Source organism: Sturnira hondurensis, unplaced genomic scaffold, assembly GCF_014824575.4.
Source record: "Sturnira hondurensis isolate 20B ecotype Veracruz unplaced genomic scaffold, ASM1482457v3 Scaffold0003681, whole genome shotgun sequence".
Classification (NCBI taxonomy): domain Eukaryota; kingdom Metazoa; phylum Chordata; class Mammalia; order Chiroptera; family Phyllostomidae; genus Sturnira; species Sturnira hondurensis.
In genome coordinates, this window is record NW_028076312.1 from 1041739 (window position 1) to 1063883 (window position 22145).

At 40.8% G+C, this 22145-nt stretch overlaps 1 protein-coding gene and 1 long non-coding RNA gene across 2 annotated transcripts in view; one reads left to right on the forward strand and one right to left on the reverse strand.

Annotated features, from left to right (window-relative positions):
* SPAG16 (sperm associated antigen 16) overlaps positions 1 to 13500 on the reverse strand; it is a 750884-nt gene extending 737384 nt beyond the window's left edge. Inside the window, exons 1-3 of the mRNA XM_037042002.1 lie at positions 13285 to 13500; positions 2154 to 2203; positions 906 to 1001 (exon numbers count right to left, since the gene is read on the reverse strand). Coding sequence (XP_036897897.1) covers positions 906 to 1001; positions 2154 to 2203; positions 13285 to 13411 — 273 coding nt within the window. The 5' untranslated portion in view covers positions 13412 to 13500. The remainder of the gene's footprint in view (positions 1 to 905; positions 1002 to 2153; positions 2204 to 13284) is intronic.
* A 49-nt stretch (positions 13501 to 13549) lies between these two features.
* Positions 13550 to 14833, forward strand: LOC118984225 (uncharacterized). Its single transcript, XR_005065882.1, has 2 exons — positions 13550 to 13679; positions 13820 to 14833. It is a non-coding gene; the product is annotated as an uncharacterized LOC118984225 (long non-coding RNA).
* Positions 14834 to 22145: the final 7312 nt, after the last annotated feature.

Consider the following 22145-nt stretch of genomic DNA (forward strand, 5'->3'; position numbering starts at 1 on the left):
CATTTGTAACAGAATACAATCAATTCCAGATTCAAGAACTCCTCCTCTTGAGGTGTTTTTGGTGGGGTTTTTTTTGTTTGTTTTTTTGAGTGGACACATACTTTGGAAAGGAGTTACTGGATTTCTAGACAGAGAAAGTCTACAAAACATGAAAAGACTGGCACAGGTCAGCATATGAAAAGAAGTCTGTACATATTATTCTGCACTAAAGAAGTCAAATCTGCAACTAATAACAGCATCACAATTTCTTCCACATTTCTCAGTGGAAAAAGGTTAGATCATTTTTAAAAAACATCTTACCCAATTAGTGTTGGTATGAAATATCAGGCACTTTAAAAACATTTTTGCTATCATCATGAAAATATTCTCAACTTCTAAATGAGTTTTCAGCGTTACAGGAATGCCATCATTTCATATATTTTTAATTGGTGGTATTATGACCAGAATGCATCCCCCACCATATTCCATTAGCAAAATTAGTACGCAAACCTCATAAGAAAAAAATATCATCATATGTTAAACATTCCCTGTGAGCTAAATACTTCCATAAAAAAACAGAGAAGCTTACAGAACAGATTATAGAGTGTTTATAAAATATCAAATTCTGTACATGTGTTGAGAATCCTTGGTTTAATCTCCAGTGATATTAAATAAGCAGACCTCTAATGGCAAGTGTCATTTATTGCAAAGTCATGCCTAAGTGACCACCATGTGGAAAATGACAAAACAAAAAAGAGTAAATATGACTCCTTACTTAAGGTAGAAGTTTGATGATAAACAGAACTGATGATAGGGCTTCATTTAGTAAGTAAAGTGAAGTACTTGAAATATAAACAACTTTCAAAACTTCATGTAAAAGGCTATCACTGCTAAACTATAGGCTACGTTGTGTTCAAAATTCTCACCAAAATTTGACTATCTGTAACCTGTTCTTGAAACATTTGCATTGCTTTTGTCAGATCTTCTTCACCTTCTGGAATGCTAAAATTGTCATCTGGTATCTAAATCACAGAGGAAGAGAAGGACAGAAAGAGGGGTTAGCAAGAATATAAATATGCATTACTTCACTTCAGTTTTTTCTCACAAAACAAAGGACCAGTGAAATATATTTTATGTCAGACACTGTATCATTTTGAAGATCTATTAAAATGAACAAATAAGAAGCAGGAAGCTTTCTGACTTTCTTGTCACTTTTCATAAACTCAGGATTGGTTTATGGGTAACTACTTTTATCTACAATGACAAATGTAGACCAACATCTGTGCTGAAAAAAAAATGTCGGCTGATCTAAATGCCCCATTCCCTCCTGATCCCAGATTTTCCTCACCCATCACTTTTTCATTACTACTAGCAACTACCAATCTCTGGTTTATTAAAAAATAAATAAATAAAACTCCCTGCCTGAATGTTACACTCTTGGAAGAATGTAATCAAGTTCAATTACAAGTGTTAATAATAGTTAACACTTATTGCATGCTTCTTACATGCTGATCACAGTTTTAAGTCCTTTGCAATCATTTACCTCATTCAGTAATTTCATGCGGTATGTATCCATACCATCTCTACTGTTCCAGCAGTAATAAAAAGCCCATGTTCTGTGCTTCTCCTGTCCCTTGCTTGCCCAGGTCAGGAACTGACAGGCTTGCATCCACACAGTTTCATTCACAGCCCCTGCCTCCGGGAAGTGTCTCTATCCTCCAAGTCTCAGAAGTAATGATAAGTTCCACTGGAATTGTCCATTAAATGGAAGGTTTGGGACAGTAACCACACTCTCATGGAAGTGCAGTTAAGCTGGCGGGAAGCACAGGACCTGAGCTCAAGCTGTGCAATGGCATTTTGGGAGAAGTAGCCCAGAGCAGACTGGGTGACGGTCAACACCTGTTAGCCAGTAATGAATGACAGGCAGCAGTGAGGATCCTCAAAGCAGGGAATAAGGAGCTGACTCCAAAGGACAATGAACAGGAAACCCCTAAAAGCCAGATATATTAACCAATCTAAATTTTTAAATATTGAATAGGATTTTCACACCTCACTCTTAACCCGCTGTGATTAGCTAAAATCAGTGGAAAAGCTAGCAATTCTTAAGGAATAAAGAAATATTTCTTAGGAACAACCATAAGGAATTTACAGAATACCCAGAATGAACAAATTACCTCTTCATATTCAAAATCATCATCTTCGGATGCTTCGGTTATGGTGACCTCTGAACATCTTGTCAAGTCTTAATCTCAAAATACATGCAATAAAATGATTCTACTTAAAATCAATTTGATATCAAAATACAGTATTAGCTCCCATTATCTTACCAACTTGGTGGGCTAACACATTTCAAAGTTTTCATCAATGCAAGTTATTTAAATCTCTACTTTTTTCTTATATGTATTTCTCAATTTTAATTCTCCTCAGGAAAGGCAGGCAAATTTTTAAGCAAATATAAACTATATACTAATCATAATGCAGTAGTTCACATATTATCAAGAAATCAGCATTTAAGTGTCAGAAAAGATTCTAATAAAAATTCTAACAGTATTAGTGTAAGATTTCTAAAATTATAAAAGTTGTTCTAATTATAAGTGAAAACTTCAACAGTGATTTTGTTGGTTGGCAGGTTTACTTTTTTCTTCAAATGTACAAACTTGGTTGTGCCAAGTTTAAAAAGCATGAAATTAAACACTTTAATGCACAGTAATGGTTATGAAAATCAAAGATGAGATTAGTCTAGTTTGCATTTTGCTGCTGGTTATAAGAAATTGTCTCTGTGATTCTGCCTTTCAAGAGTTAGCTGAAAGTGTATTTAACAACTTATGTTGTTTGTAATATGAACTGATAACACATAGTATTTAATAGAAGCCAGATGCTGTCCTAAGGGTTCTACGTGTACTAACTCACTTCATCCTCATCCTGTCTATGAGGCTGGAACCACCATTATCTCCAATTCACAGACCGGGACTCAAAGGCACAAGACTGCACAGCTGGGACCTAACAAAGCTAGGAATACACCCCAGAAGTTCAGGCTTCACTCTGCTACACTACCTCTCCTTTTGTGCTCTGCAGGTTTTCTGTGCATGTAAATACTCGAGGTGTTTGCCGATTATTTTCCACATAGTTCTATACCCTCAAAGATAGGTAATATATTCTTGTAACCAATCCTCATCATAACCAATAACTCTTCACTGTTTGCCTTATTATTTAAGGAGACACTTAGGCCTAATTCAGTTATGACCAACTCTCAGGAACCATCTATCTGTCAAATGGCCAGTATTATATTGTCAAACATGAGTGTCTCTCCCAAAAATATGGTGAAAAGTAACTTAGGCTATCAAAGTAAACTAAACCACCACAAAAACATTGCATGCCTGCAGTACATCCCATAACCACCAACTCTCCCTTAGGGAGGGTGAGTACATCCCATAACCACCAACTCACCTACCTTTTACTGACATCCTACTGCAAGTCCTGCCAAGTCTACACAATGCACTATTGCAAAACCACTGTGATACTTTAAGGTACTTTCTATGTTGGAAACTTTCTAGGTACCAAAATCAATATGTTGTTTACTTATTGCTGCATAACAAACTCCCCAAATCTTTGGGCTTAAAATAAATAAATTAAGTAAACAAACAAACAAACAAGCATCCGTTATCTCGCAGCTTCTGCGATCCAGACTTCAGCAGCAGCTTAAGCGGCGGATTTTGATGGGCTCACTCACGAGGTTTCCGTCGGGATGACAGCCAGGGCTGTAGTCACCCAAAGGCCTCCCTGAGACAACAGGATCCACCTCCTGAAGGCTCAGACCCCCCCCACGTGGTCCTCCCCACGTGCCTCTAAAACCTTCTTAAGACGTGGTGGCTAGCCACCTGCAGAATAAGCAATCCAAGAAAACGAAGCGGAAGCCACAGTTTATTTTATCAACAGCCGCAGAAGTCACAAATCATCCCTCACTGGTCACACAGGTCAACACTACTCAGTCTGTGCGGGCACTTTACCAGAGCATTTGCACCAAGAGGTGGGGATCCCCAGGTGTCATTCTGCAGGCTGGCTACTACACTACCTCATGGCGTTTCAAGAGGATTAAAAGAGTTAACATATGTACATTATTTACAAAGGTGCATAGCTTACAGTAAAGGCCATGCAGTGCTTGTTCCACTTCCCACGTTCTGGAAAGAGAGGAGTATCTGTGAAAAAAGTCTCGTAAGCCTCCCACAGTTCAGTTCCCCTGTATGTTAAGCTGAATGGATAAAAGATAAGTCTCCATTTTCCTCCTTTTCTACATTTATATTTATCGGACACATTTTCCCTTAATGAGACAAAAGTTCCTGACTATAAGATACAGGAAGTCAGCCTCTTTTTGTATGGAAAAGCACGTTTCCTTCTGAAAGACAACTACCAGAAACTGATTTTGTAAGCATGTATCTGTCATTAGATCTCCAGAAGAACAACGTCATCCTTCACCACTGTCCATACCCTAAGAAAGTAAGTATTCTGTAATGATCTGGATAAACCAACCAACTGCTGACTAGATTGTGAGGAAGGAACATGAAAGCGAAGGTTATTAAACACAGTGATATGTAGAGGGGGAAAGTGACCTGTTCTAAAAGCTTTGGAAATATCTACCACCACCTGTACAATCTACCCAGAAAATATTCTAAGCAAAGGATTCTACCACTGGTAAAATATTCTGTTTCCACACAATCAAAGGAGACTAAGAAAAAATAACTACCATTTTGTAAAGCTTAAAAAGTATTGTCATGTGGAACACAGCCATACTTATTTTCATAACAACCTTGTGAGACTGAAGAGTGCAGACACAGCCATCTCTAAAATGAAAAAAAAAACCAGAATCAAAAAGATTAGCCTGAAGACACACAGGTATGAGTAACAAAGACAAGTTTCCTCAATATAAATGCCAAGAATTTTTCTAGTACACCATACTATTTCTACAGTGAAACAACAGGAATATGCAATTTTTGCCAATATCCGAAGTAATATAAACTCTCATCTATTTGTTTTCCAAACTCTTAAGAATTACAATAACAACAGCTAAATCAAATCACTTAAACAGTTCAATGTGAAGACCTGAAAGGAAGGAGAAGTATAAAAGGGCTGCAGGCCCCAAAATTAAATTAACCAAAGGGCAAGAGATTAATGACACAAGAGATCAGGAAAAGTACAAATACCCAAAATAGGAACCAGTATCCTCCTGATGGATATTTTTAGTATTCACAGTAGGACTTGCACCGAAAACCTTCCCAGAAGCGACTCAGTTTAAATGTGATGTCGCAGTGCAACTGAAGAAATAAAAGAGCTTTGTATGTTGGTATGAAGGTGCCTATCTGGCTAGATGGTCGGCAACGCATGGACAAGTGCACGAACGAATCCCAAAATGGTTCTCTGGTAGTTTGCAAATATGCATATACTACGAAATATAAAAATAAATGAACATGCAAATTAAAAGAGAAAGGGAAATAGTGAAAATAGGATAAAGGTAAAGATGCAGTACATGCCACAGGTCTCATAAATTATGTTAAACCTAAGCCACAGATTTGACTCTAAGCTTCCCAGCAGCCAGGGTGAAAAGGGAGATACAATCAGACATCAAGACAATATCCATCCAATGAAAACAGATGAGTTTCTCAGCAGATATTGATACTGATGCCCTTGGCCCTTGGGACAGCCAGAACGACAGCAGGAAGCAGAATCTGACAGAACGCCACGTGTGAAAAGCACTACTTTAGAAGCAGAATTGCCCAAGTGGAAATAGATAATTCATCAGAATTGCTTAAAGCTGAAACCTTTACTGTGGTTCTATAATACTTTTTCTGGGAAACGTTCTCATCTGTAATCTAATCTCTTAGGGGATCCTACTCTCCAGGAAATGTCCCTACATTTAGACTGGCCACAAATCCAGCACAGTTCTTTTTTCACTGCAGAATAATAAACTGGCATCTGCCTTAATTAACATCAGTTTCTTAGAGCCAAGCTGACTCTGAGCCCTTACAAAACTCCCTTCCCTTTATCTACCTAGTATTCCTTCATAGAACATCACAGAACTCCAGTACGGAAATTCATTTTTTCCCACTGTGTTCCCCTCAGATCTGGTTCTTCCCCTTCTGCCTATTTGACCTTAACTTGACATTTAATACCGTGCCTGGTTCCATAGTCTGCTTCTGCCAGGGCGCTGTCTGGGGCTCCCCTTCCCTCCTGGGTCTGCAGCCACAGTCCAGAAGGCCGCCACCTTCCTAGGCAGGTTCCGTGCCCTAGAGTCACCACCGACTCAGACCAAGGGTCCCACTCCACCACATCTTCACTTGCCCTGAAAGGAATTTAATAGTATTTGTGAGTTTGCACAGTATGAATCAGCATCCCGGTACTCAGTTGCCATGGGTGAACTGATTGGACCTTTCGTACTAGGCGAATCTTCACCAGATCCTGACCTCCTAGATCCTATCAGAGAGCAGGCCAATATACACCCCCCACAGAAACTGCCAGGGAGCCCTAAATCCACCACAGACCTGCAGGAGGCACAACTGCAAGAAACCTCAGAGAAGTATTTCGGCCGGTGTAATGGAGCAAGGCCTGAGGTGCCAGTTGGTATGACGTTCAGGAAACGGACCACAGACAGAAAGCAACAAACAATTTTCAGATATAAGCAGCACACAAAGTTCCTCACACACTAGTCTCTTCCACTATTGCATTTATAGCTAGTGATCCCTGCCAGCAGCAGCATCTTTATAAAGAACTGGAGTGAAACATACAGCTAATTACATTTTACATGATTTCCCAAAGCTGCCACGGCCAGAAATTGCTTTGTAATCTCTGCCCTCACTGCAGAGCCAATGCATACAGAGGCAATCTGAAGTCCAGGCTGGGTCCTCTATAACCAACACTTCACTTAGTAAATTGAAATTTGTAAAAAAAGTACTGTAAATAACAAACACCACAGTCACGTGCCCTTTCTTAGGAATTCCAGTTTAAAGAGAGTAAGCTAACTGAATAATATAAACCAAAGACAGGAAATAACTGGCATGTCTGCCACCAATTTTCCCCTTGTTGGCTTCCTACAGTTCTTCTCACCTCGACTTCATTAGGTCTCAGAATTCTCATTAACGCCACATCCCAGGGAGCCACTACCATCTTCATCGCACGGCCAAGAATGGAAGTGTAGTGGCCACCCTTGCCCTAGACAGCTCCTGCATGCCTTCTGCCTCAGAAACCGGAAAACAAGTTTCTTTCGACTTAAAGACTCGCAGTTCTCATAGTAGGTAGTGGTGTACATTTTCCAACCTGTAATCCAGGAGAGCCAAAGATATCAACTCCACATACTGTAACCTCTATCTGAAAATATAAAGGTTAAAGGTTAAGATATTTCTATACAGGCTTGCTGTTCCTATTGCAGTTCTTACCAGCAGCACCTAGGAGCTTGTTAGCAATGCAGAATCTCAGCTCTGACCAAGACGTATTGAATTAGAACCTTCATTTAAAAATCGTATCTTTAGGTCCATCCATTCTGTTGCAAAAACAAGTGAGAGAGAGAGAGACAGAGACAGAGACAGAGACAGAGACAGAGACAGACAGAGAAAGAACTCACAGACGTGAACAACAGTGTGGTGATTACCGGGGAGAGGGGAGGTAAGAGGAGGAGGGAGAGGGTCGGTACAGAGGAGATAAACGGTGAAGGACAGAGACTTAGAGTGGTGAACACAATACTGTGTGCAAAAGAGGTTCTATAGAATTGTGTACCTGAAATGTATAATTTTATTAACCAGTGCCACCCCATTAAAAACAATAAAAAGAAAAAATCTGTATCTTTGATTCACATGCACATTAAAGTTTGCCTGAACTAGAGGACACAGAACACACATTTTCTCTCCAAATAGCCTATGCCTTTTTAAAAAAATATATTTTATTGATTATACCATTACACTTGTTGTTCTATTCCCCACCCTTCATTCCCCTCCACCCCGCACACCCCTCCCCCACCATTCTCTCCCTTTAGTTTATGTCCACGTGTCTCAAGTTCTTTAGATTCTATATTTCCCATACTATTCTTGCCCTCCCCCCATCTACTTTCTACCTATTGTCTATGCTATTTTCTGTGCCTTCTCCCCCCTTCTCCTCCTCCCACTCCCCTGTTGCTAACCCTCCATGTGTTCTTCATTTCTATGGTTCCACTCCTGATCTAGCTGTCCTCTTGGTTTGCTTTTGTTTTAGGTGTGGTTGTTAATAACTGTGTGTTTGCTGTCCTTTCACTGTTCATATTTTTCATCTTCTTTTTCTTATATAAGTCCCTTTAGCATTTCATATAATAAGGGCTTGGTGATGATGAACTCCTTGAACTTGACCTTATCTGAGAAGCACTTTATCTGTCCTTCCATTCTAAATGAAAGTTTTGCTGGATAAAGCAATCTTGGCTGTAGGTCTTTGGATTTCATGACTTGGAATACTTCTTTCCAGCCCCTTCTTGCCTGTAAGGTCTCTTTTGAGAAATCCGCTGACAGTCTGATGGGTACTCCTTTGTAGGTGACTGTCCCCTTATCTCTTGCTGCTTCTAGGATTCTCTCCTTCATTTTAGTCTTGGCTAATGTAATTATGATGTGCCTTGGTGTGTTCCTTCTTGGGTCCAACTTCTTTGGGACTCTCTGAGCTTCCTGGATTTCCTGGAAGTCTATTTCCTTTGCCAGACTGGGGAAGTTCTCCTTTATTATTTGTTCAAATAAGTTTTCCACTCGTGGCTGTTTCTTTCCCCCTTCTGGTACCCCTATAATCCGGATGTTGGAACGTTTAAAGATGTCCTGGAGGTTCCTAAGCCTCTCCTCATTTTTTTGAATTCTCATTTCTTCATTCCTTTCTGGTGGGATGTTTTGTTCTTCCTTCTGGTCCATTCCATTGATTTGAGTCCCAGTTTCCTTTCCATCACTATTGGTTTCCTGTGCATTTCCCTTCATTTCAATTAGTTTAGCCTTCATATGTTCCTCTAATTTGTGACTATAATCAACCAGTTCTGTGAGCATCCTGATCACCAGTATTTTGAACTGTGCATCTGAGAGATTCGCTATTTCTTGGTCGCTTAGAGTTATCGGCTCTGGGGCTTTGAGTTCTTCTTGAGCCATATTTTGGACTGTTAGTGCCTGTTACGTATGAGGAGCGGAGCCCTAGGTGTTCACCAGGGCAGGGCAACTCAGTTGCTGGGTTTTGATACCGTATGTGGGGGCGGGGTCAAAGGAAATCAAAGGCAGTCCCCTCTGCCTCCTCCCACCCCAGGGATGCCTGTCTGGCTTGAATGTGCGACCTTGATCAGCCTGCCCCGCACCCTCACTGGGTTCGCTGCTGGGGCCTGCAGGGTCCGTCTCACTGCTCACACCTCTGCTGGTTTATCTGTGCACAAATGTGTGACTGCACTCAGCTTGCTCCGCACCCTCACTGGGTCTGCAATGCTACTCCAGCTGTTTGCATGCCTGGGTCGCCTTGGTTGCCTGGGTTGCCTGGGTCAGGGGATCCTTTCTGCCCAACGACCCTGCCCCACTGCTCACTCCGCCCCTCTTACTGGTCCGGTTGAACAGTTCATTGATGTTGGACTTCAGTATAGTTCAATTTTCTGTTCTTTGGCCGTGTCTTTGTTTACTAAGCCTTTGTTGTATTCAAACTTGGTTGTAGGAGAAGGCACAGTGTTTCCACCTATGCCTCCATCTTGATGGAAGTCCAGCCTATGCCTTTTCTGCATGTAACATTCAGCACGTGAGTTTAGTAACATGCGTCTTGGAGTAGATTCTACATTTGGACTGTCTCTATCATCTTCATTTGACTCTATGTAGGGTGCACCAAATCACCTGGGCAAATTCAGTTTTCCATGATGATAAGAAATGCACAGCTTGAGTACATATGACTATTAAGGATTTTATGATTATCTTCTCACTTACTACTGTAAACATTCCAGGGAAATAACATAACAGAGGGAATATTTTTTGTTAAAAGGAATAAAATATTTTTAAATGACAAAAGCTCCATTTTAATTAAACAAAGTTATTGGCGAATATTATACTACTGTAAAGAAAGACTGGGTAGGATGTCACTTAAAAAAAGAACCATGCCTCTTAGATGGGTAAAACTTTAACATGATCGCCATGTTCAGGGTCTGGAAACCTTAATTTTGAATTTTCAGAAAAAGCTAATTTTGGAGCTGCCTCAAAGGACTGGGTTAACACACTCAATTCTCCACAACTGCTGTTCAGAGATTGCTCTTGGGGCCAGAGGACACCTCTTCAGAGGCCAGAAAGCATATGTCCATGATCTAAAGAGCCAAATTTTTAGAGGTAGAATGCCTAGAAAGATGAGATAATAATCAAAATCTAGTTAGGGGAGCAGAGATCGGGGCAAAGGGAGGAGATAACAAAAACTCGGGGCTCCACTTCTCTGCGAGTCACATGCTCCATGGCTCTTCCTCGACCGAGGTCTTTCTCTAGATGGGAAGCAACAAAACCAGTGAAGCTTTAGCTTTCTTAGTACATTCACTGCAGCCTGTGTCTCCCAATGGCAGGGGGTACGCCCAAATGTTGACAGCGTGCATTAATAGCAGCCCATGGTCACAACTACAGTTGAAAACACCACCCAGACTATACTGATCCCTAACAGAGGACTCATTCATGAAAGACAACCACCAACCTCCTTTATAAACTCCAGAGACACCCATTTGGCTTCTTACAGAACGTTTAGTCAAAATCTAGCCTCACATTCCACAAGCTGCCAGTATCGTCCTTATGAAGAGCTCGGCAGAGGATTTGTGCACTGCATGACCAGATTTCTTAAGGCTCTGGTGGCAATGAAACAAGGACCTCTTCATGTAAGTCTGTATCTCACCTTTTGGAAGTTTCAAACACAAAAGCAATGATAACTGTGAAGTGTGTTGGAAGAGAAGAAACCTCACAGGTACGAGGTTGAAAGGGAGCGGTGTCGCAGGGGTAGGAAATCTTTTCCTTGAACACATTCTCTACACTGCTGTAAAGAATGTGGGGACTTCAGTGAAGCCATTGCCCCTGTGATGGATCCTGCCTGTGTTTCTGGTTTGAGCCACATTAGCATGTACATGTTCTTTACATCTAAATGTTTAAAAGCAAAGAAAGGGGAGAGTTCCTGGGGAATTAGTCAACATCTTTCAAAGCCTTGCTCAGTACTGATAGCCTGTTGTCTAGTGTTGCAGGAGCAGCTGTTCAGTCATAAATATGGAAGTCCAACACCAAAGGCAGAAGATTGGAAGTGATAAGGTGCATACACAAAGTAGAGAACATCAGATTTCTAATTCATTTGTGCACATTATAACTTTTCTTTATCCGCTGCAATAGCTCAATTAAGTTACCTGAGAGATGAGGACTTTAAACCCAAGAAAGTCTCACTTCAGCAACTATCATAATTGCCTTAGGAAACAATGTCAAATAACATTATACACTCAACTCTTAATTACACGTTAAGAGAGCCCAGGGATACAGGGATAATTGGCATTCAGTAGTAATCCTCCAACCTCATTTTAACTAAGAGTTAAAGTCTCTCCCATGACTATAGCTCTTGCATTGAAGACAGGAAAATTGACTGGTTAAATGTTTAGCTTTGTTATTCCCTGACTACTCTGGTTGAAACCCAGAACAGTAGTCAGTCAGGCAAAGAGGGATGAACAAAAAGCAAAGGGCCTATATAATTCACAAACTAGATACAAAATTGTGAAAAGTGGGAGTTGCTTATATTTGCAAACGTGGTTTTCAAGAGAAGTCTTCATAAGGAAGGTTTTGTGCAAAATGCCATGTGTTGGGGGTTGTGACTCAGCGATCTCCCTGCCGATTAAGGGAACGTGATTGTCATTGCTGACAGTTGTGTTATATTGAACTGCCACCATTTATTTCAGCAAAATGTTTGCAAAAAGTTACCTCATTATATTTGTCTCGTGTTTCCAACTGTACTATGTGTTATAGAAGTCATTTTAATACAGACAAAAAATGTTAAGATGTCTGGTTATCATTCACTGTCAAGGACACTGGGTAACTTTATACTTGATATAAAGTATATCATGAAAGAAATGCTGGCTTTTATTTAATTTAAAAGGACTATTACTAAAGAAACTTGTTAGAGCTATAAAAACAGAGTATAAAATCTCATTTAAGCCACTAAAGCACCCATATATTCCGCTCAAGTCAATTTCTAACTATTCCAACTTATATACCTGGAAAAACCATGTTCACCTGGAGTGGAACACTACATATTTCCTTTGATCTCTTCAACTTAGTTCCTCAAAGCGCCCTGTGGCAGAGATGCGCACCGAAAGTGGGTCAAGACAGGTTAATCAGTCTGCCAAAGGTCACCAAACGGACGTCAGTGGGTCCGGAATTCATAAATTAGAGCTGGAGCGACTACAGGGGGACTAAATAAATAGATCAATAAATATTAAGGTGGAACTGGAGTTTCCTTGTGACTTTAAGAATAAAACACAGAAACCATCTCTCCTTCCTTCCTGCCTGAGGAAAGGAATAGGTATCTTTTTCTCAAGAACCGACCCCCTCTCTGCCTAGACGAAGGGAGCTCCAAAGTTTTACACAATAGCGAACTTAATTATCCACATACGGCTATTCGATTCTTTTCCGCTGTTTCCACTGATAATTGCTCATCACGTTCTGGCTCCCCCCCCACCCCCCCCCACCCCCACACACACACGTCTGTCTGAGCCCTGTCCGCTCACCAAGCTATCATTTAGTCGCTAAAGGGGGAAAAAAGTAATCATTGCTATTAAACAGCCAAAAATGATCCTACCCAGGAAGTTAATGCTACCAAAATTAATCACTGAAGCATTGGACACGGGTTGGATATTCTGAGCCTCAGCTCTTTAAAAGCCCAAAGGCAGAGGTCCTTCCCTAATCTGCTAACTTTCTCGACTGCACTTCTTCGGAAAGTTTGGGGGTGTGCTCAGGAAAACCACTAAGCCAAAAGGAGGGTTGGATTCACTCGTGCGACCTTCACACGAAACTTTTATGCAAAGTTCACTGATTGTTTTACTAACACAGCACTCCTGAAGGTCTTCCAACGTCATTTCCAACAGCCACGCGGCAGCCTAACCCTCTACCAGCTTTCGGTGGAAAACTGAGAGGCTGCGAAGGCAGAGACGCCACCCTGCGGTCCAACAGGAGTCTCAGCCGCTCGGCGGGCCCCAGCCTCCGAAGGCGCCCCCCAGTGGGAAGCCCCGGCCCCCGCCCCTAACACCCGGTACCGCGACAGACACCGGGGGCCGCGCCTACACGGGAAGGATACGCTCCAGGTAGTAGGTGCCCTCTGCGGCCACCGCGTCCTCGACGTCCCCGGCAGCCGTCAAGCCCAAGCCCAGTGCTTCTTCCAGAACCCGCAGGGGAGGGGTGGTCCCCTCTTGGTGAGCAGCCATGGAAGCGCACTGGGCCCCCGCCCCGGGAAGGGTTCAAAGCGTCCTCAGTGGCAGCGTCGAAGACGACCGCCAGGGACCCCCCCCACGCCCACGCAGCTCTCGCGAGAGCCTGACGCACCCTCACCCCCACCCTCCAGGCCAGCTCGGACGCGGAAAGGCTGCCCCAGGATACCGGTGGGTGCCCTCTGAGCTTCCTGGGTTACCACGGCAACGTCGTTGCCTAGTTACCCTGGTAGTTCGTTGGGACGCAGCTCCTGTAGTAGACGAGGTAAAATGCGAAGGAACAGTGGGTTTGGATTACACACATTTCCTTACCGAGGCAGCTTGGTTTTCTTTCGTTTGGACCCAAGCATTTTTTCCCCACCTCATTGTCTTCCCTACATCGCCTTCCTTTCTTGGTTCTTTCAGGCGGATCAGCAGTCCTCAGATCTCAGATGTGTGTAGCCCAGTAACCCCAGGAAAAACTGCAGAAGAGGAACTTTCTAGATGCCCGGAGGGGAAAAAATCGTAGAAGTCGTGATTGAGGGACTGACACCGGAGAACTACCATCTTCAGACGCTTAGCAATAAAGAAATAGGGCGCTTGGCTTAGTCAAATCCATGCCTGTGCTACTTTAAAACTTTTATCTGGACATCTGTCTTGACTTTGATTTCATACACTGGGACTTGGAATAATATTTACAGCGTTGATTCTTGCCAAGGTAAAGCCACTTTCACAAGAATTATGAGGTACTAGCATAATGTATAATAAATGATATTTGCCCAATCCTGTGCAGTCCTTTTGCTATGACAGAATCTTCCTGAGATTTATAATGTGTATATATCAGAAGCAAGCATCTGCTGGGCCCTTTTCTCTGAAGATTCTTTTCTACATTTCTTGATGAAAAATGATTACATATCTTAAAGGGTTGTTGCCAGTATGTTAAAACAACATAAAGAATAAAGAATTCACCAGGCACATAGTAGACACTGAGAAATGAATGCTATTTCTATTAAAGTTAACTTTTTTTAATAATCAAGGGTCACAGACATAATATTTGAAGAATTCATTCCTGGTAGTTATTTTTCTAATCGCCTGCTCTTTGTCCATTATTCTTTACATCAAATGCATCCTGAGTGTGCATCCTGAGTGTGCAAGGAACAATTATAAGAAGCTGCAAATACAGGAAAGGAACTCTGGAATTGGGGGATCCACTGCTTTCATGGAAAGCCTTCTCTTTGAGGCATGCCCCATCCTTCAAGATTGTTTTCTGTGAACACAAGCCTGAGAAATAGCCTGGGTAAGGAGTGGTCAGGGCCTTGCATGCAAAGTAAAGAACGTAGGAGTATGAGAAGCCATGGAGGAAAGTCTCTCTGAATAGTTAATGTTTACTTCGATATTTTTTCTTTTGTCTGTTACAATGTCTCAATTTCCACATGTATTGGGTTGGCCAAATAGTTCATGTGTTTTTTTCCATTAAATAGAAGACATTTTTCATTTTCACCAATAACTTTATTGATTTGGATGTCTTGAGTGTGTTGGCTATCTTCTGGGTGGTATAACATTGATTGTTATCATTTAATATCTCAATTTGATCACTATCAGTTTCCTACTATGGAGCATCATCCAGTGAGAAATGTCCAGCACAAAACTTCACAAATCGCTTTTGACGTGTTCAACCAGTCACAATACCTTCTCCATGCACCACACAAATTTTTTTTGCATTTCAGTTGCATTTTTACCTTAAAAAAGTAAAGCATAATATGCCAAAAATGTTGTTTTTTTCCCTTTCACTGTTAAAATTGCTGCATAAAAATTTACCAATTTTGATTTTTTAATGCATGCTGATATGACAGCCATCACAATACAATCTAACAAAATTGTTTCAAATGAAGTTAAAGACAACTAAGCACTACTAGAGCCATCATATGAAAAGAACCAAACTTTTTGGTCAACCCAATAGTATGTAATGTTGTACTAATAGGTGTCAATCCTGGCTCTTCTGTGCGACCTCAATTAAGTGAAGCTCTCTGAGCCTTGGTTTCCTCCTCTCTAAAACTGAAATTTTAATGCCTGCCTTACTGAACTATAAAGAGTAAATAAAATATGTAAAAAGCACTTATTATCATCATGTTTGGTGTCTAAAATATTTTCAATAAGTGTTAATAAAATTAACTTAAAATATTAAGTGATGTGCTGGTTCAAAATTGGATATTCTACTTGTCAGGAACTTACATATATAAACATATTTTTAGACATATCCAGCATTTAAAAAAGGGAAAGATTTTAATAGGGTCATAAGAAAATACAAAGAAATTACGGCAAGTATCTACTACTTAAAGTGAAGAAGAGATGGGAAAGATTCTTGTCTTAAAAAATAAGATAAAATAAAGAGTATGCTAACTGTAACATGTATCATTACTGCTCTCCTCAAAAAAGATTTTTTTTTTTATTCTGGAAGTCTTTTTCTCTAAGGGCTTCAGATAACCAAAGTTTAAATTCACGGGTTTCATTTAACATCATTTCATGGATTTTAAATTTAGGAGCCACCCAAGATATATGTGGCTCAACTACAATTTGAACACATCACAGGAACCTAAGCAGCAGTTCTTTTAAAAATTTGAATTAAGAGCATCTTTATTATTATATTTTATAAACCTTTAGATAGCTGTAAAGGATGAGTAATATTTTTAAAAACAATAAAATAAAAACAAAAGTAATCTTAAATATAAACAGAACCAATAAATTGCCTTCACATAAAGAAAAACCAAGATGTGATCTTGTGTGGTGACTGCTAGTATCTTAAATCTAGTAAATCTTTGAAAGAGATGGGTCTAAAAATTACCCATTGTTGACCTGGCTGGTGTAGCTCAGTGGACTGAGCCCAGGCCTGCAAACCAAAGGGTTACTGGCTCTATTCCCAGTCAGGGCACATGCCTGGGTTTGGGGGGTGGGTGGGTGTGTGAAAGGCAACCACACAATGATGTTGCTCTCCCTCTCCTTCTCCTTCCCTCCTTCTCATTCTGAAAATAAAAATCTAAAAACTTTTTCTAATAATCCTTTCCCACTGTTTTGTTAATTGCTGATTTAACTAAATATTGAAAGCCTCACTAAGAAATAACAAAAATTGCAACTCATAGTAATGGTTTGTATTTTATTGCTATCTTATAGTACTTCAGTCCTATAGTTTTTCCTTTTTAAAAGTGTTTTACATGCCCTGGCTGGTGTGGCTCAGTGGATTGAGCACCTGCCTGAGAATTGAAGGGTCACCGGTTCAATTCCCAGTCAAGGCACATTCCTGGGTTGTGGGCCTGGTCCCCAGTATGTGAGAGGCAACCACATATTGATGTTTCTTTTCCTCTCTTTCTCCCTCCCTTCCCCTCTCTCTAAAAATAAATAAATAAAATCTTTAACAATAAAATTAAAATTATTTTACAAACATCCTTGAAGTGAATAAAAAGTCTTAACATTTTGATGAATGAAAAGCAAGCTATCTATTTACCTTTGAATATATTCCTGAAAAAAAAAGTAAATAAAGAAAACTGATGGAGACAGACAAAATGAAGCAATAATAACAAAGGACAACAGATTTGTATTTCTTCCAAACCTAAATGTTCCGCTTTTGTAAAAGTGAAATTATTTTTTAATGCAAAACCAGAAAGTAAACTGACAATAGATTTATTCTTCACATTTGTAGTTTCAAAGCAGGGAATACTTATATGTAAGAATATAGTAAAGTACTATTCAATTTTTAGAAGTTAAGAGTGTTCATTTGCTTTCAATAGAGCCCAAGCCATTTACTGATACATTATTTTTAAAAAAATAACTACCTATTTTCTTTCAAAACCCTACAGTAAGTGGTAGCCAGTTTTAGAATTCCAGAATTCACATCAGTAGTGGTAATTGACTGTGGTGGAAATGATCATTTTCAAACATAGAGCTATATTTTCCCTTTTTTTGTAGTACTAACCAACTTGAAAACCCACATCTGCTATATATTTAGCCCATGTACTTCACGTGCTCTCTTTACTCTGACCATGAGTATTGCATGAGCTAACATAAATATCTCGTTTTGCTTGGCTTAAAGTGATCAGTTCCTGTAAAAGGAGCCAATCAGACTTGATGGGAATTTGTTGGTAATTCTGGAAGAGGTGTCATGAGCTCGAATCATGAAACAGTCTTCCCTATAAGCCAGCCTTTGGTTCCTGCTCAGGTCGTCTGATTCAGGCTCTAAGAACGAAAAGCACCAAGCCACCCGTACGACCACCAGTCCTACAGGTGACACTGGCACTGAGAAATAACAGGGAGCCAACACAGGTGACGACTATGCTATTCCATCGGATTTTATTAATGCAGATTCACACAGGCTATGTTAATGCAGATTTACTCTAGATCCATACTAGTCAAATAACAATACTAATTGCTTAGAAACAATCAGCAATAACATCCCAGGCATGCACTGGGGGCTAACAAACCAAGTCCCAGAGTCTCAGTCTGCAGGTCCAGGAGACAGCACAGGGAGCAAGGGAGCCATCAGTGTCTGGCAAGGAACAATCTCTGGAGCCAGGTGGGCAGCAGGACAGATGAAGCCCTCAGTCCAGCAGGACAGAGGGAGCCGATGCCAAGGGAGATCAGCGTGGTGCGGAGCAGCATCTTGGTGCATGGAGCTCGGCGCTCTCAGCAGTGGTCTGGAACCTGCCTCAGTTACGCCTTGAGAGTGGTGGACTCCACCCTTCTGGGTCTCTTGACAAGAGTCTTGACACCCCTGATTGGCAAATGAGTCTATATGCAGATGCTCCACAATGCAGGAGTAGAGCATTGTGCTCCACTCCTTACGCGTGGACAGTACATGATGACTTCCTTCCAAAGAGTATAGCATGGAAAGCAGCGGGGTGGGGCAGGGTGGAGAGTAAGTTTGCAGTAGAGAAACCTGACAAACACTACCTTGAAAACTCATAACCTCGGAGTGATCGTGAATAAAACAGGAGACAAACCTTAAGTGAGGGATATTCTACAGCATAGCCTACTGGTATGCCTCAAAACAGTGAACATCATCACAGGCACCTAAGGAGACATGATGCCAAAATGTAATATCAGATCCTGGAACAGAAAAAAATTGACACTAGGTAAAAACTGAGGATATCTAAAAATTAGGGACTTTAGCTAATAACAACATGTCAGCGTTGGCCCGTTAAACTTGAAAAGAGAAAGATAAAAATTGGTGAAGGTACAACCAGGGCAGCAATTGGAAGGAGAGAGGAATTGTGCAGAGACCAGCGGCAGACTGGAGGCAGGAGTTGGGGTTCGGCAAGTAGAGAAGGCAACCCAACTTGGTAGACCGTCACCACGGTTCCTGGCAATGAACATCCAATGCACATCTAATGATCACTTTAAGCAGTGGAGGCTTGCTCCGGAAATTCCACTGTCCATGTTCAGTGGGGTGTACAGCAATCTCCAACACGGCCTTTTAGCCATTTTTAGATGAAACTTTCTTCCAGGATTGCAGGTTCAATTGCTCCAGTCCCATAACTAAAAGCAACAGACCAGATGTATCTAAAGCATTTTATAATCCCTGGTTGACTATAATGTTTCTTAGCATGTCTACAATTCCTTATACCACTAGAAATAAAAGAGGAAGAAGAAAGCAAGGGGAGAAAAGAAAAGGCAAAGGAAAGAGAAAAGAAAAAGGAAAGAAAAGGAGAAAAGAAAATAGTCTCTCCTTTTCTCTAAGACACAAGGCCCACGGGCCAAATCCGCCCTCCACCTTGTTTAATCTGACCCAGCACCTTGTTTCTACGTGGTGGTAGCACCAGGTTCTTGCTTAACTGTTAGGAGTAGTTACATTTATGCAGTTCTAAAATTGCATCTGGCCCTTTGAAGGCAACCGTGAGGCTGATGTGGCCCCCAGTGAAAATGAGTTTAACACCCTTGCTCTAAGATATACATCTGCAATGCTCAACCCTTCGGAGATGTTAGAAAGCCAAGTTCAAATTTTTCCTTTTTTAAAAAAAGGCAACTCTTTTTTCTTTTGTTCCTTCAGTGGAAAAAGAGGCAGGAGATCTAGGTCAGTTAGCCCATTGGATCCAGAATGGTCACTTCCTGGTAATGTTGGGATTTAATGTTGAGATCCAAAAAAGAGGGCTGAGTGTAAACTGAGTGTCCAGAGACAAAGCACAGGAGCCACATATACCACAGATTCAGGGAAAATGAGGTTAATGGATTAAATAGTAACATGGGGAAAAACCTAAGAGACATGTGGATTTAAAAAGTTAGTCATATTTCAATTATTGTCATTGAAAAGGGACAATATGTATTTGTTATGAGCAATTCTTCAGTTCAATATCCATACTTGCTTTATAACCTCCTTTGATTAGAGATATTTTTGATATTAATAAATTGACTTAAGTACTCAAGGCATCTTCTTCAACCTGACGTAGACACAGCCTGATTTCGAAGGCTTACACATTTTGCATTTATCGATACTTTTATACACTGATTGGACAAAAGCAGGTGCTTCTAAAGCTTCGATAAAATGTTCAGGGAGAAACATAGTCTGTGATTTATGAGAATTTCAGATGGACTTTGGCGATGACAAACTAGAGCAGAAGAAAGGGGACCAGGGGCAAGGATGGCACACTAAACCGACAACCACAAAGGCTCCAATTTTTCCTACTTTAGCAGGAATCTATGAAAACTGACATCTTCCCAATACTCTCTAACATTAGTCTTGCGTTTCTGGCAGAATATTATTTTTAAATTTTTAATAACCCCCAAATCCAGACAAAGTTTGCTTATGTAAATGCACTCTTTCTTTGCTATTTTTATATTTACATACTTTAAACAGCCAATGCTTTGAATAATTTGCTTTACATAGAAACATTTGACATATTAAAAAAACAGAACATAAAATATTCATGTGAAGGAACTTAGCAGCCAGAAAACATTTGAATAGAGACCATCGTCCTCAGAGAATGAGAAAGGGGAGAATTATGGCTGGATGACCAAGAATGTTTAAACAACATGCCAGACTGTCAATGGCTACTGGATTGTACACTTCAACTTAGGAAGAAAGAAATATGTTTTGTTCTAAGAGAGCTTCAATCATGAAAAACAGGCTCTTTTTAATAAGATGACTCACGGTTTGGGCTTCCGGAGGTAAGAAGTAATCTGAAAAATACTTCTATTCGATTCCCAGTCGGGGCACATGCCTGAGTTGTAGTCCAGTTCCCTGCAGGCCGACTCCCAGCAGGGGATGCACAAAAGGCAACCATACATTGATGTTTCTCTCCCTCTCTCCTTCCCCTCTAAAGATAAATAAATAAATAAAATCTTTAAAAAATACTTCTAAAATATGTCTTTCTATATGGCGTTATGACTGTGAAAACCACTGAGCCAACTGCCCACCACCACCCAAGCCCTCTCAGCCTCCACACCCTTACCTCTGAGGCCACATGACACCCACATAACCCTTCTTGAAGGAGAGAGCTGGCGCAATACAGATCCTTAAAGCAAGGGCCGTTTCACTATTATTGCTGGCTTTCCAGTGATAAAAATGAGAGCGGCGATAACAAACACTTCCAGAATGGCTAAATGCTCTCTATCTGGAATACTTCACTCAACCCCCAGACAATCCTTTCAAACAGTTACTGAGGCGGGGATGAGGGAAACTCAATGCAGAAACAATCAGGAACTTGCATGAACTCTCTCATCTAGGCGCACTAGCTGAATGAAGCTTCGCCCCTGAGGCACATCATTGCCCCTGATAGGGGAGGCTCAGCCTGGAGGTGAGGCTCCCCCATGTCCCCTCTTTCCAACTTGGATCAGCAGCAACAAAAACCTTTCCCTGGGAGTTAACATGCTCATTCAGAGTCAGGTTACACCGCAAATTTACTAACTTCTGAACCAATAATGCAGATTTCCTGAGCAGGGTACTTCAGACATCGACCCATGTCAATTTGTGGATATGACCCATTCTTTTTGGTGGCTGCCTAGTTATCCTCTATGTTACCACATCATAATTTGTCTACACAGACTTCAGGCCAGTGTTCTGGTCATATATGGAGTCTTGGCACTTTGCCAAACCAGGAATAAAAACAGTTATCTTCCCTTCTTTCTAAGCAAATCTGACCACACTGGAAGAAGGCTCAGGAACATACCATATACTCTTTGGGAAATGTTCCTCCTCTCATTTCTATCTCTGGAATTCTCTCAGCCAATTCATTCTTGAAGTATTGTATGGAAGTTTTTTCTACATATAATAAAACATGGAACATTTAAAGTTTGGGTAACTAGTTTATGTATTAAAATGTTTTTTTTTTAAACAAATGCAACCAATTAAAGGCTCGGAAAGAATTCTAAAATCATTCTTGCAAAATTTCCCAATGGTTTTCTTACTGGTAGATAGTGTGAGGTCTGTCTGGAAAAAGTCCAGCCATTGTTAACATAACAAGAATGGTTTGTACGACATCGATGCAACCTGGTAGCTACGGAGAGTGGACTAGAATGGGCATGCAGGAACAATGACGACTTCACTGTACTAATCAGTGGGGGCGGTAGACACCATTAAGTGAGCACATGTGTGGTGTAGCAGTTGTATGCAAAATGACTGAGTGAATAGAGCAACACATCTGCATCAAATTTTGCACTAAGCTTGAACATTCCTGCACAGAAACTATTCAGATGATTCAGAAGGCTTCTGGGGACAATGCAGTGAGTGCAGCACAAATAAAAGTGTGGTGCAAACCCTTCAAAGATG